Source organism: Sinohyriopsis cumingii, unplaced genomic scaffold (assembly GCF_028554795.1).
Source record: "Sinohyriopsis cumingii isolate HCF-2022 unplaced genomic scaffold, ASM2855479v2 utg002414l, whole genome shotgun sequence".
Classification (NCBI taxonomy): Eukaryota; Metazoa; Mollusca; class Bivalvia; order Unionida; family Unionidae; genus Sinohyriopsis; species Sinohyriopsis cumingii.
The window spans coordinates 465650-480071 of record NW_028316202.1 but is presented as its reverse complement, the minus strand read 5'-3'; the positions used below and the strand labels follow the sequence as shown (position 1 = coordinate 480071).

At 36.3% G+C, this 14422-nt stretch overlaps 1 protein-coding gene across 1 annotated transcript; it reads right to left on the bottom strand.

Moving 5' to 3' along the window:
- Positions 1–1246: 1246 nt before the first annotated feature.
- Positions 1247–13211, bottom strand: LOC149770755 (uncharacterized). The gene is made up of 2 exons (XM_089949165.1): positions 12992–13211; positions 1247–5208 (listed from the first exon to the last, which is right to left on the bottom strand). Exons 1-2 carry the CDS (start codon positions 13174–13176, stop codon positions 5070–5072), a joined length of 324 nt encoding a protein of 107 aa, XP_089805291.1. The 5' UTR covers positions 13177–13211; the 3' UTR covers positions 1247–5069.
- Between the last annotated feature and the right edge of the window lie 1211 nt (positions 13212–14422).

The following is a 14422-nucleotide window of genomic DNA, read 5'->3' as shown; positions in this document are numbered from 1 at the left end:
CGGTAATGTCTCCTCCGGTTCTTCTATTTTTTTTTTTACAAATTTGAACTTGCGTGTCTTACAAACTTCACATTCTCCTGCAATTGCGTTCCTGTTATTGCGTGTGACGATTTCGGTTGGATTTATCGTAGCTGTTCGCGTGCGACACTTAACACAATATAGATCCATAATATTCTAGTAACATGAATGTAATTGATTTTTCAGCCACGAAGCGACGCGAGCAGGTGAAACACAACGCGGTATTACCGAATTCGATAAGGATGATAATTATTGGCCTGTCTGGTTCTGGAAAGACGCAGTTGTTGCTAAATTTGATAATGCGATGGCTAAAATGGGATAAGTTGTATTTGGTTGCGCCGTCCGTTGATGATCAGCGTTGTTATCAAGTGCTAAAGGAATTTAGCGACAATACTGACGAAGGCACAATCGAATTCATCACAGACATCAATGAAGCTCCATCAGTGGAAAATTTAGATGGCGATGTTAATAATCTTGTTGTTTTCGATGATGTTATGCTGGATAAGCAAACTAATCCGGCTAGGATATTCTCGCGTGGCCGACACAAGAACACCGATGTTATTTACGTGACGCAGCGATATACGCAAATTCCAAAGGTAATTAGGGACAATTGCAATATCTTATCTGTTTTCAATGGCGTCGATACTCACACGTTGAGAAATATTCATCAGACTTGGTGCAATGGCGACATGGACATAAACAAATTCAAAAATTTCTTCAGCCGCGCCCAGGCAACACCGCATGGTTTCATCACGATTAATCTTCATGATCCGCGTAGTAGATATCGAATCGGTCTCGATCAAATTTATTCATGAGATTTGCAGCCAAATCCTTTGTACAAAAAAGACACCAGAATAAATTTTCCACCCCCCCCCCCCTTAAATCTTTCGTTTTTTCTATGCCCGAATACACATGAAAATTGCAATCGGTAACGAATTTACGCAAATTAATTTTCGTAGGAAGGCTTATTTTTGAAATCTGAGGCTTCTACGGAGAAAGTTCTCGTAGGAGGCTTTATTTGGTCTGAAACGTCTGGTCTGTAGAACTTCCCTGCTGCTCCTCATTCATATGCAGGGATCTTAGCTCATAATCAAAGTAAATTATAAATTTTGATGATACAAGCTGTTACAACCCACTGGTCTTAAATTAAGTAACAAAAATAAGCGAAACTTACAAGCTTAATACAATTCAACAAATAATTTATTTCTGTAGAATACAACGTGAAAATTCAAAAGACACGGTATTTTAAATTAAAAAAATCCTAAATAATCATAATATGTTCTATCACAAATCCAAAAGTCTACAATGTTTTGAATAAATCTGAATAGTCTTGAATGTTCTAATATCACCAATTAAATTGGTGTTGGAATAAATATTTGTATTAATTTATATTTAATGTTGTTTAATTATATATTTCCAACATGTTATCATTTAATCATACTCTGAATAAAATATCAGCAGATTAGTCCCCTGTGTACAAAAGGGTTGTCAACTTGCTTTCTTATCTTGATTCTTTCTTTTTACAAAAGCTTGTCAACATTGTTACATTTAAGTTGTTTCATCTTCTGTTCAAATTCAATTGGTCTGATTACAATTTATGAAGAAAACATCAGTGTAAATTTTAGTCTAAATTTATAGATTTTATTATGATTTTACAAATCTTGACAGAAGCCTCTTCTCATAAAAAGTACTTTTGCCACCCACCTGCACTAGGAAATTTCTGATCAAAACACTGGCAATCCATGGGTGACATTGCAGTATGTATCCTAATACAGGCTTATAATAATGTGTGGACATGTTTGATTGGACCTAATTCCAATTTAAAAAATGAAATGCCAATATCAGTGGGAGTGTTATTCTTTATCATACAAACATAGAATACTTACAGTCCTTAAAGGTCACCAGCCATACTCCAACATTTTCCTATTTATACCAGATTTGCGTTACATGATTAAAAATAGTTATACTCGCACAAAAAGAACAAAAAAATTATCAAGTGTAAAGAAGAAATAATAATTTAATTACTCGAAATAGAAGTATACAATGCTGTTACTTCCCCTTAATTACGATTTTCCACCTATAGAGGACGCAACCGGAAATGACGTACATTTATCCCTACAAGACAAAGTACATGCTTCTTGTTGTTAAAAAATTAAACACTATAAACTATGGATAGGGAATATTTAGATGAAACTAATGCAAACTAATTTACTTTCAGCCTTATATCGGTACACGTGCACGAAGCACTATATTTTGTCGCTTTCAAAACTGTTCCATTGTTTCAATTTATTTTCAAAATTCCCGTTAATACAGGTTTAAAAGAAATCAATGCTGGTTTCCCCGCGGGCAGACTTTATATAAAAAAAAGATGAAAGAAATCGGCACAATTAAAGAATCCAAAGGAACCAAACTCGACTTCCTTTTGTCTGCTGACTTCAAAAGAAAAAATTGGCACACTAAAAAGATACTCAAGTCAAGATTAGGGGGTTGATTTGCATTGTAATAAAATAACCTATGTATTTAATATCTTGTCAGTAAGTTTAAACAATAAGTTTATTGCTCCCTGCTAGTTATGGTTATCACCCGGGCTTCTATTTGTTTGCCACATGTAATCATAATTGATGTTTGCAGGGCAAATAGTAAACACAATAATAACTTCCTTTAATAATAATTTTGTAACACATGCTAGCAAAAAGATTATCATTTGCACTCACACTGAATGTATTTTAAAATAATGATTTTTTTTTATTTGCGAGATACCGACTTATATTTAACCTGGATAAAATACAATCTGGGTCAGTTTGCAATAAGTAACTTATAATGCGTAAACGGCAGGTGCCTTCAAGCAATACTTTCATGTCATTTGCGATTTTATTGTTTGACATAAGCGACACACTAAGGATGCATATGCAAGTCAGCATCCACTACATATACGAAGTTCCTAGATATATATATATTTTTAAAAATAATTTTCGCTTGATAAAAAAGAAGGAATATATGATAACAGTGCAAGTATAATTTCTTTCATTTTATTTTCAAACAAGTGTATGTTTATCAATTTATTTTGTACCGTGAGTGTGGGGGTGGGGGAGGGGCACATATTAAACACAAACTTATTTCCTTTCTAATTTGTACTGAATAATGGAGCAAATGTGATTGACGATATTGACCAGTAATGACAAGCTTTCAATTACCGAGCGCAAACACTAAGACAACTTGAAAAAAAAAAAACAAACAATAAAATTAACTGGTAAGAGCTTCATATTGCAGCAACTAAATACTGACATACTGCTCAACATTATTCTTTCTCTCTCTCTCTCTCTCTCTCTCTCTCTCTCTCTCATGTGTAACCTAGTATGTATTGTATGCAGCTGTGTTACAACGTGATGCCTAAAATTAAGTATATTTGTTATAATATCTCATGTACACTACCCTTAGCAAAATTTATATGCTTTATGTAAAATATTATCTGTTACGTATATTTGTTTTATTAATTATTATTGATAATTTGACCGGAAGACTTAAACTGAGAATGTCGTTGTGCAGATGCATATATTTTTTAGCAATTAAAATGTATGTAAATATTTTAATTAGAACAGGCAAGATATGTCAGTTTGTGTTTCATCTCATAAATATGTACGTTACGAAGTATGTTTAGTTTCTTTCAAAGAAAATCAAAATAGCTTGTTTAAATTTATTTTGTTCCCCCTAAAACCTATCTTACATAGCATCTAATTTTTTGTTAGAGAAAAAGAACGTACAAACTATTGTTAAGTTTGGCCGAATTGTATTTCGAGTTGGGCCGAATTGTCTTTGGGCCAAATTCACTATAATCCGGCATAAATGATACAACTTTCCCATCTCTCCCTTATTCGTTCCCACAGATTAAATACACTTTTTTTCTGGTAAACATGGTTTTTCGGAAAAAGAAAGAACGCTTTTTTCCATCATCACTCTTTTGGTTACATCCGAATGCAACACAGTGCACCATATTTTCTGTAAAAAAGCAAGATCGTACGCTATATCACATAGATGTTTACGTGGGGAAATCAAGCACATGAATGGCAAGGTTGAATAGAAGGGGTAAATGTACGTCATATCTGGTTTTGGCACGTGGAAACTAACGATTGTTTATGGAGATTGCCGAATATTTTTTTCATTTTATAAAGCGGAGTTTTAAGTCTTATTAAACATTTTTATGGTGTGCATACATAACCAGTGCGTTTTGTTTATAACTATAATAATATCGCACGTTTGTACAATATAGGTGGCAGGTGACCTTTAAGCAAATGGTCCATTATTAGAATTGTCTGCCAATTTAGTCTTGGCAAAGCAATACAAGATCAGAAGTAACATTTTTTCTCAGAAAAGTAAACAAATTATTGGTTATGCACAAACTGAACAGGACTCCTGTATAATTTCACATAACAAATTAAAACATACTGGTATTGGGCAACCTCAAATAAATATAGCATCTTCCAAATCTTTATTACATTTCCATCATTATGGCAAACTGAGTATCTCTAATAATCCAAGCATTTAATGAATGTTTATCTGCCAAGGCTCTCTTTGCTGATCCTCCAACAACAAAGCTGACAGATCATCTCAATCAGATCCAGGACTTGCAGGTGCTTTTTCCAGATCTTTCAGACTCTTTATAAAACACAGAAAGCATATGATCCAGACTCTATTCTAGAACTGGTATTTGACAAAATAGTTTGAATGTTGCTCTGTATTTCATATCCATGTGGTGAGGATGCAGTGATCTGTGTCCTTCACATATTAATTTGTTTTCATTTCATCCCCTTCTGAAGTCTTCTAGTCTTGAGTTTTTGACCGGCCTCAGTGCCATTCCTTGTTTTAGGCCATCTGGGTCAAAATCATTTATCCCTCAACATTGTAAAACACAGAGTCAATTCAATGTTATTTGATGGTGAATATAGCACCATAGTTGTTCAATTCTAAGAATGTAAACAGATCTTCACTTGAATATGGCTCCTCATTTCTCTTATAAGATTTAAGATTTTTTTCTATACTCTCCAACACTGAAATCATCCAGGATGACACAACATAGGATGCACCCCCTTACACAGATTCAGGACTGTACAGTCTGTGTTAGCTGTCCCACACCTTAGATAAGTAATCAAGTCACTGGAGCCATCAATACAGCCATGAGTGATGAACCCCCATCTGTAAAAATAACAAAATAACAAAGTTTTATTATACATCTTAAACAGGAAACTGATGTAGTCGTCTCAGATAATCTGTGTTGTCTGCAGCTGAATTATGTTTAACTGTATTCCTTATACATTATTGAGCTATTGTAATTATGGTGTGGATTAAGGGTGATAGGACTGTTGTTACGAATTATGTTATGGTTTTGGTGTCAGAGTGCTGTTGTGATTATGGCATGGTTTGGCTTAGAGAGGGCTATTGTAATATGGTGTGGATTAGGTGTGAGGGGGCTATTGTAATTATGGTGTGGATTAGGTGTGAGGGAGCTATTGTAATTATGGTGTGGATTAGGTGTGAGGGAGCTATTGTAATTATGGCGTGGATAAGGTTTGACAATGCCACTGCAATTACGGTGTGGATTATGTGTAATAGGGCTACCGCAATTATTATGTGGATTAGGTGTGAGAGGGCTATTGTAATTATGGTGTGGATTAGGTGTGAGAGGGCTATTGTAATTATGGTGTGGATTAGGTGTTAGAGGGCTATTGTAATTATGGTGTGAATTAGGTGTTAGAGGGATACACAATTTCTAAATTCCACAGCATTTTACCTCATGAACAATTACTAATGCAAAATCTGCACATTAAGCAATGAACTTACTGAATCACATGTTTGATGCATGTAAATCAAGATATTGCTTTTTCGTTACACAATGGCAGATCTGGGTTTATTGGATCTACAATTGTTGGACAATGACTGCATGTCCTCATTTATAACTCAAGCCTAAATCTGCTGTCGCATTAAACAATGGCAGATCTGGATCTATTGGATCTACGATTGCATATGGACTCAACTTACATGTGAGTATATAATTATGCATGCATGTAATCCTCCTAGCTCAGAGTGTTTTCCTCCCACGATAAGGGGTATATCCAGTCCCTCCCAAGATAAAGGGTGTATCCCGTCCCTCCCAAGATAAGGGGTGTATCCAGTCCCTCACTGATTTAGGGGTGTATCCAGTCCCTCACTGATAAGGGGTGTATCCAGTCCCTCACTGATAAGGGGTGTATCCAGTCCCTCCCAAGATAAAGGGTGTATCCCATCCCTCCCAAGATAAGGGGTGTATCCAGTCCCTCACTGATTTAGGGGTGTATCCAGTCCCTCACTGATAAAGGGTGAATCCAGTCCCTCCCAAGATAAGGGGTGTATCCAGTCTCTCACTGATAAGGGGTGTATCCAGTCCCTCACTGATAAGGGGTGTATCCCGTCCCTCCCAAGATAAGGGGTGTATCCAGTCCCTCACTGATTTAGGGGGGTATCCAGTCCCTCACTGATAAGGGGTGTATCCAGTCCCTCACTGATAAGGGGTGTATCCAGTCCCTCCCAAGATAAAGGGTGTATCCTGTCCCTCCCAAGATAAGGGGTGTATCCAGTCCCTCACTGATTTAGGGGTGTATCCAGTCCCTCACTGATAAGGGGTGTATCCAGTCCTTAACTGATAAGGGGTTTATCCAGTCCCTCACTGAAAAGGGGTGTATCCAGTCCCTCACTGATAAGGGGTGTATCCAGTCCTTAACTGATAAGGGGTTTATCCAGTCCCTCACCGGTAAGGGGTGTATCCAGTCCCTCACTGGTAAGGGGTGTATCCAGTCCCTCCCAAGATAAGAGGTGTATCCAGTCTCTCTCTGATAAGGGGTGTATCCAGTCCCTCCCAAGATAAGGGGTGTATCCAGTCCCTCACTGATAAGGGGTGTAACCAGTCCCTCACTGATAAGGGGTGTATCCAGTCCCTCACTGATAAGGGGTGTATCCAGTTCCCAACTGATAAGGGGTTTATCCAGTCCCTCACTGATAAGGGGTTTATCCCAGCTTGATCCCAGTGTCATATATTTATGTTAATACTGCCTGTGATCACATGACTGTGATCTGGTTTAAACAAGATCCTGACTTAATAATTTGACAAGATATGGTGTATTCTTCAAGAACAAAAAATAAAATTGTTTTCTTTAGTTTTGAAACATGTTAGGTCATTACAGAGCTGACAGTTGTTAATTTAATTACTACTGAACAACAAAACCATAAAGTCTTCCTTGAGTTTTGTTTTTATTGTACCCTGTTAAGACACATGTAGCTTAATGCTGGGTATACTGGTGTCTCAAGGTCTATAACTACCATTAATGTACTAAATTCATTTGTATTTTCAATTGAGTCCACATTATATCCCACCTTTATTCCTTATGCCAAACTTTCAAGGTAATTCATGTTGTTTACTAATTTATGTATTTATTTTGATTTAGTTTTCCTTATTTTTTTAACATGTTCTACTTGGAATATGTTTTCAATCTTTATTTCATTTAATGATGCTAATTCATGTGACTATTTACAGTATAGCATAATGCCAGGTGTTTTACTCATATAGTTTTCTTACTCATATAAGTTTCCTAACCAGTGATGCCTTTTCACATGCTGACATGAGTGTCATATCTTTGAATTTAACATAATAACAATGATTATCTAGAGAAAAGATCAGAGCAAATGCCAACTTATTATAGAAGTGCACATGTACTTATTAATAAAGTGTAATCTCTGGAGATTACCTACAATGACAACAACGTAGCAAACTAAATAATAGTTTTTTAATTTGAAGCTAAACTGAGTTTATATGGATTTTATATTGTAAATATTTAAATACAGAATATACACTTCAGAAACTTAAAGAGTATGGTATCAAATTACTATTATGAATACAGCCAGATCAGATGGTGACTGGAGCTCATACTCAAACTATTAGATGCAAATTGACGATTTTAGTGTACATGTATAATATACAATGAATCGTTCCTCTGCCAAAAAATCAATATTAAATACTGAAAAAGTTTTAAGTAATTCTTGTTTAATATGGAACAAGTTGATAACTGCATCAACAGAGTCACTAGGACCATATACTTATATATCCCAAGGATTGGCAGGAAACAATTTAACATTTTTGGTGGAGTCTGCAGAATTGCATTAACATTGCAACATTCCCATGCTGACACCGAAAGTATATTTTCCATTCTGAGGAAAATTGCTTGCTGTACAAAATTAATATAATCCAGGTGATCTCCAAGAAATGCTAAAATTGCTTGTGACCCATACAAGGAGAGTATGAATGGCAGGAGCTTTTGTGAAAGGATTGATACTATATGCATATTTTAAAATAACAAAATGGAAATCTGTTTGGTAGTTGAACTTTTTACTCATTTTCATGATAAAAATCAGGTCGATAAAAATCATCCCTCTATTAAAGTGACTGTCAAAACTCAAGACCAAATTTTGCCAATCTCCTGTTCTGTTATAATCTGACCTCTCTTTTTGATCACATGTCTATGTAATATTTCATGAATGTTTAGCGCAAAGCTGTGAAGAAATAACTTGTATGTAACTGGCTTTAGTCACAGTGGGAAGAGATGACTTCTATGTAACTAAAATTTGTCACACAGTGTGAAGAGATGACTTTTATGTAACTAACATTTGTCACATCATGGTGTGAAGAGATAACTTATCTGCAACTAGCATTAGTCACATAGTGGGAAGAGATGACTTGCATGAAACTAGCATTAGTCACATGGTGGGAAGAAACCATTAATCACAGTGGCAAGAGATGATTTGTATTCAAGTAAAGTAAGGAAAAAATGAATGCCAACATTCCTGGAGTTTCATATATTGATCAATCTGCATGGTATACACTTCTGCACACAACAGCTGACCAGTGTCCAGAATATCTTTCTGGGTCCAACCTTTTCAGATTATCTCTAGCACAATGTCACTGAACATGAATTCATCTTGATGCATGGTGACCAGGCTTCATCTACATGAAGAAAGTGAAACAAGAAATCTAAAGTCATTTGATAACAACATTTAATCTGTCTTAAGCAATCACCTGTCTTAAACAACAAATGCTTCAAAGTCCAATGCGTGAATATATCAAAGTCAATGAAATGAAGATATGCAAGAAATGAACCTCTATTAAGAGTCCACCTATCCTGTGAGTCACTTTTCTCACTCTCCATAAGTCATTTCTCACAAACGGTCTGACTGTGGAATGCTTGCATAACACATCCCGGCCTTCAACTTTTTTCACTCCACCCATTCAAAATCTGTGCCACCAGTGTCATGTCACATGTCTAAAAACAGGTACATGGTCCAAACATAACTGTATATCTGAATTTTTCATTTCAGTCACAGTGAGTGATATGCATGAATGGATAAAGGATATGGATCTCAACAATTTATAATGTATGACCATGGGGCTAAGGCATGGGGGGAGGTATGCATATACCCTGGAAAAGACTGGCATTTTAGTATGATTCATGAATGTGCTCATTAAATGTATATATAGTACTGTTGAACAAATCTTAAAAACAAATGTATCAAATAGTGTGAAAGGAATTGTTTTAAAAATCCTGATATTCATGTTTCAATATTTAAAAATTAAATTAAAAATAAATTGATATCAAAGCATTACATCTTAATCCTGGCAGACATATTTGCTTTGGTTGCTGACTTTTATCTGCATTACTGCAGTACATCATAATCAACAAAAGCTCCTGTTTTGGGGGTTTGTTTTGCCACATGATCAAAACGCAAAACTGAATGATGTTGTTCTTTTAGGATTTAACACCATTTTTCAGCACAAGATAGGCAATGCATGGTGGCCAGTATAACTGGTGGAGGATGAACCCTGGTAAACCCCGGGAAGAACCACCAACCCACCAGAAGCCACTGGTAAGCTTTCTCATGTACCCATGTTAACCGAGCCTGCAAATCGAACCCATGCAGACAGAGGTGAATGGCAGTGATCAGTAACAGTGAGTACTTTAGACCACTCACGGCCCCCCACAACTGAATCAGAATGTCAGTTAGCAGATGAGACCAACCATCTAATACTTAAATTTGGGGTTTTAAGATCATTAATTTATTTTCACATAATACAATGAATGTAATGGGATTTTCAGAGGTCTCGCTATGATTTTAAAACTATGAGTTCAGGACTCCTATTTAGGTAAAATTAAGCATCCCACCAGCAAAAGTTGCAGTTCCATAAGCATACTGGGCCATACCAGAAGTGGCTAAATGTCCAGATGTGAAGAACCTGTGGTTGTCATTGAGTTAAATTTTCCAAATTCTTCACACCCGTGACATACAGCTCTTGTCTGTCCTTTAGAGTAAGACTGAATTTGGTCAATACAAGGAAAGGTCTTATTCCAAACACTAAGCCAGTCATCACCCACTTACTCATACTTGGTTACTCTTCCATCCGAACTATCAGTTCTAGAAACCTCAGCACTCTTCTGTATCTCATTAAAATATTTGTCAACTTGCTGTTTAACACCAAATACTTATCCAAATTTGCAAATGGCATTTTGTCTAAAAATTGACGTGTCTTGATTTTGAGGTCACACGCACTACTTATTCTGCTACATTTGTAAATGAACACAATGAAACCTAAATTTGTTTATTTGATGTACTCTTATAAAAATGACCACATGTACATCTCTGGACCTTTCTGCCTGATCAGCTTATTTTCCCACCATTCAGCCACTAGTCAAATTCCTAGGTGTCTGCTTATTATTCTGACATTTACCAGCAATGTCAGAAGAAGAAAAAAAGCAGAGACCTACTTGTTGGTCTAGATGCCCAGCTATTGCATCATATTATTTTGATGTACTCTTATAAGCCGCCCAGCTATTGTATGCATATGGAGGACTCCTGCGTAAGTGATTTTCTGTGTCCCAGATAAAAAAATGCATCCAAATATGCATTGTTATGCGTTTCCAAGACCTCTGGATTTTGTTTGGTATAAACCTGTGCAATAGTCTTATAGTCAAGCTATTTGAGAGCACAAATCTTTTTTCAAAAAATTCCATGGACCTTTCCTGACACCCCGCTGCTGGAAAATTACATTGTTTGTTCATTGGAAGGTTGCTGATCTTTACCATTATGGAATACAGCAAGTCATCATAGACATTGAACAATACAATGTTTTTGTTTAGGACCAAGATAAATGAGTGGTAGTAATGAAATATTACACATCATCACTAATGAAGCTAACTTTCAGAGTGGTATATATTTCCAATTAACAAGATGTGTATTATATTCAGTTATCTTGAGTATCTTGTGTGGTTATTAGGAAGTTTGGTTTTTTTTGCAAAGGATTTTATTTATAAATCCATCAAGCAGCTCATGTGAGCTATGAAAGAAGACTCAGATGTGATGTCAGAACAAGGCTGATCTGGTTAATGATGGTCAGAAGTTAATGAAAAGATGATGGAAGCCAGATTGGATATGGAAACTTCCCTGGCTTAGACCAAGAAGTAGGTTTCTGCTTTTTTTTTTTTTTCTGACAGCAGAAGATAAAGAAAAAGTGGAGACCTACTTATTGGTCTAACCCTGGCTAAGAAACAAAAATGATGTCACATATATGTGCTGCTTGTTCCTAGTCTGCAAAGTGCACTCAGACCAACTATTTGTTAATGAAGTACTAATTTGCAGTTTTCTGAGGTTACCAGACTCGAGACAGCCATGGATTCTGCAACTAATGTGGAAGGAAGGAATGTTTTGGAGCAAAAAGCAAATGATATAAAAACTGTTTGAAACAAATGTCAAGAGGTAGACAAATACCAATAACTAAAATTAGCACCAACAAGCCAGTCATTCACTTTGTGGACATCATTGGTTTTGTAACTGGGACAGTAGACACCAATGTGAAGGAAATAAAATCTGTGAACAAAAGGAGAGGCTTATTCAGATTCACAATGTTGTTCATCGAGTCATCTCTTCAATGCAATACATTATTAACATACAGTAACTTGTCACGATGCTATTGTTTATTTTATATTAAAATAGTTTTCAAAAATACTGTATTAAGCACAGGGGCTAGTTACAAAGAAAATTAAGGGATGGGGGTTCTAACCTGTAATAATATAACACAAGGGAAGACACCGGTCCACACCCCTCGGCAGTTCCAACACTGCTAGTTTATCCTAATTGCGTCTGCTAATTTCCAACTTAGGCCAGTCGTAATCAAGAATAGTTCAATTTTTGAATCAGCTCGACACACTTCGTTCAATTTGTGATATAATGGAGAAAATTCAATAATTGTTCGCCGATGTTGACGTCTGGACAACTACCCTACTCACAGTGCAATTTTGCATTCAGACAATCTTGGATTTCACCACTGACCGAAAGGTAAGATCCGAACAAACTCGAGTGTGCAATTTCACGGTAAATACAAGCAGACGAAATCGAACACAGAAATGGACACTTTTATTGTGTCATGGTAAAATTCGATTATAAGCGTATATACTGCTAATTATCTAAATGTAAAGTTGTGTTCAATATTTTATACACACTCGAGTTTGTTCGGATCTTACCTTTCTGTCAATGATGAAATCCAAGACTGTCCGAATGCAAAATAATATCACAAATTGAACGCAGTGTGTCGAGGTGTTTTGAAAATTGAACTATTCTTGATTACGACTGGCCTAAGTTGGAAATTAGCAGACGCAATTAGGATAAACTAACAGTGCTGGAACTGCCGAGGGGTGCGGACCGGTGTCTTCCCTTGTGTTATATTATTACAGGTAAGAACCCCCATCCCTTGATTTTCTTTGTAACGAGCCCCTGTGGTATTAAGTGTTGTATAGCTACGATGTCGTAACCTCAACTTGATTTGTTGTGGTTGACGAGGTACGAGTAAGGGTACTAATATTAGTACTAAGTGTTGTAATGCATACAGTTCTTATTTAATACTTACACTGGAGCTATAGGACTCCCAGGACTATTCCGATATCCCATTTTTGAGTCACGAATCTTTAATTCTTCGTTTTCAAAAACCAGGCGAATCTGAGCTATCACCATTTCTGAGTCAATTATCCAGGACTCTATTTCTTTGAAGGATCTAACTGTATATGCTGTTACATCCAAAAATACAGTTTGCATGTACTAGTCATTGTTTACGGAATTGCTGTCTTCGGAATGCTTAGCGCATTATTTTAACTTGTAAGCTTTCTAATGACAGCGACTCAGTATGGGAGCATTCATTGTTAAATTACAGCGGTCACTCAGATTTTCAACATTTTCTAACATTGAAATAATAATCGATAAAGTTTCTTAATTGAATATTACAAAATACAGGGTAATGCATAATATTAGAAAATCATTTTCTATCACTTGAAAATGCAGAGTCTGTCCCAAAACGGCTTGCAGTTTGTTGTTGTTGCTATGTTGTTGCTATAGAGCTTCAACTTGGAATATGCCATTTTCCAGATATTGCGCGAGACAACTTGGAATTCTATATTGTGCACTTTCTTGAGAAAATGACTGGTCGTGAACGTCCGATTTTATCCGATGTAGTTCTGGAAAGACTGATTTAATTGTTGGATATGTCTTTAAGGAAGTTATTGCATAACATTAATATCTGAATGATATTACAAATTTAAATGGATTGCTAAAGTCGCCCTTTGAAATATATTTCACTGCTATGGTGGTTATTGCCTGAATTGATTGCAAGCCATTTAAATGTAGGAAAGGTCTTGAACTTTCGGATATGATTATTCTTTTTTACATGTGCAAAATAGTATAACATTTTTAATATGACCCTTTGGGTGGGGCTAGTTGTTGGGATAGTTTAGTTTTTTGGGGGGTGGGGGTGGGGGAGGGTAATATCAATATTTCAAGTAGAAGAAATTAAAGTTGGATCGTTAGAAATCATCAAGGTCAGGGCTATGACATATGTAATGTAATCCTGGGTTGCAATTTATGGTCCTGCTCAAAGGGAGGGCCCTGTGGGGATACTGCTGAGATCGATACAACAACCATATTATAGGTCTGAAGGACACATGTATATCCAATGCAAACCAGGCCCCATGCCCCTAAGGAACTAGATTTGTCCTTAGATCCTAACTTGTGAAGAGCAGAGATCCCAAGTTTTAACTATATACAATTGGTTGAGGGACACACAACAATATCAGTCATACTTCGGTTACAAATCCTGGGGAAGGGTACTTGCTCATGGATTCATCACTTGGAAATTGTCGAAATCCCCAGCCTATAACCATGAGTAGTGGCCTACCAGGGTGCAAAAGATGTAATCACACAGGGCCCGCAAGCTCGGGGTCATGAAAACCTTGGAGTTTATTTAATTTGGCTTCCTGTTATTAATACACATTAAGTCTGGTCTATATCT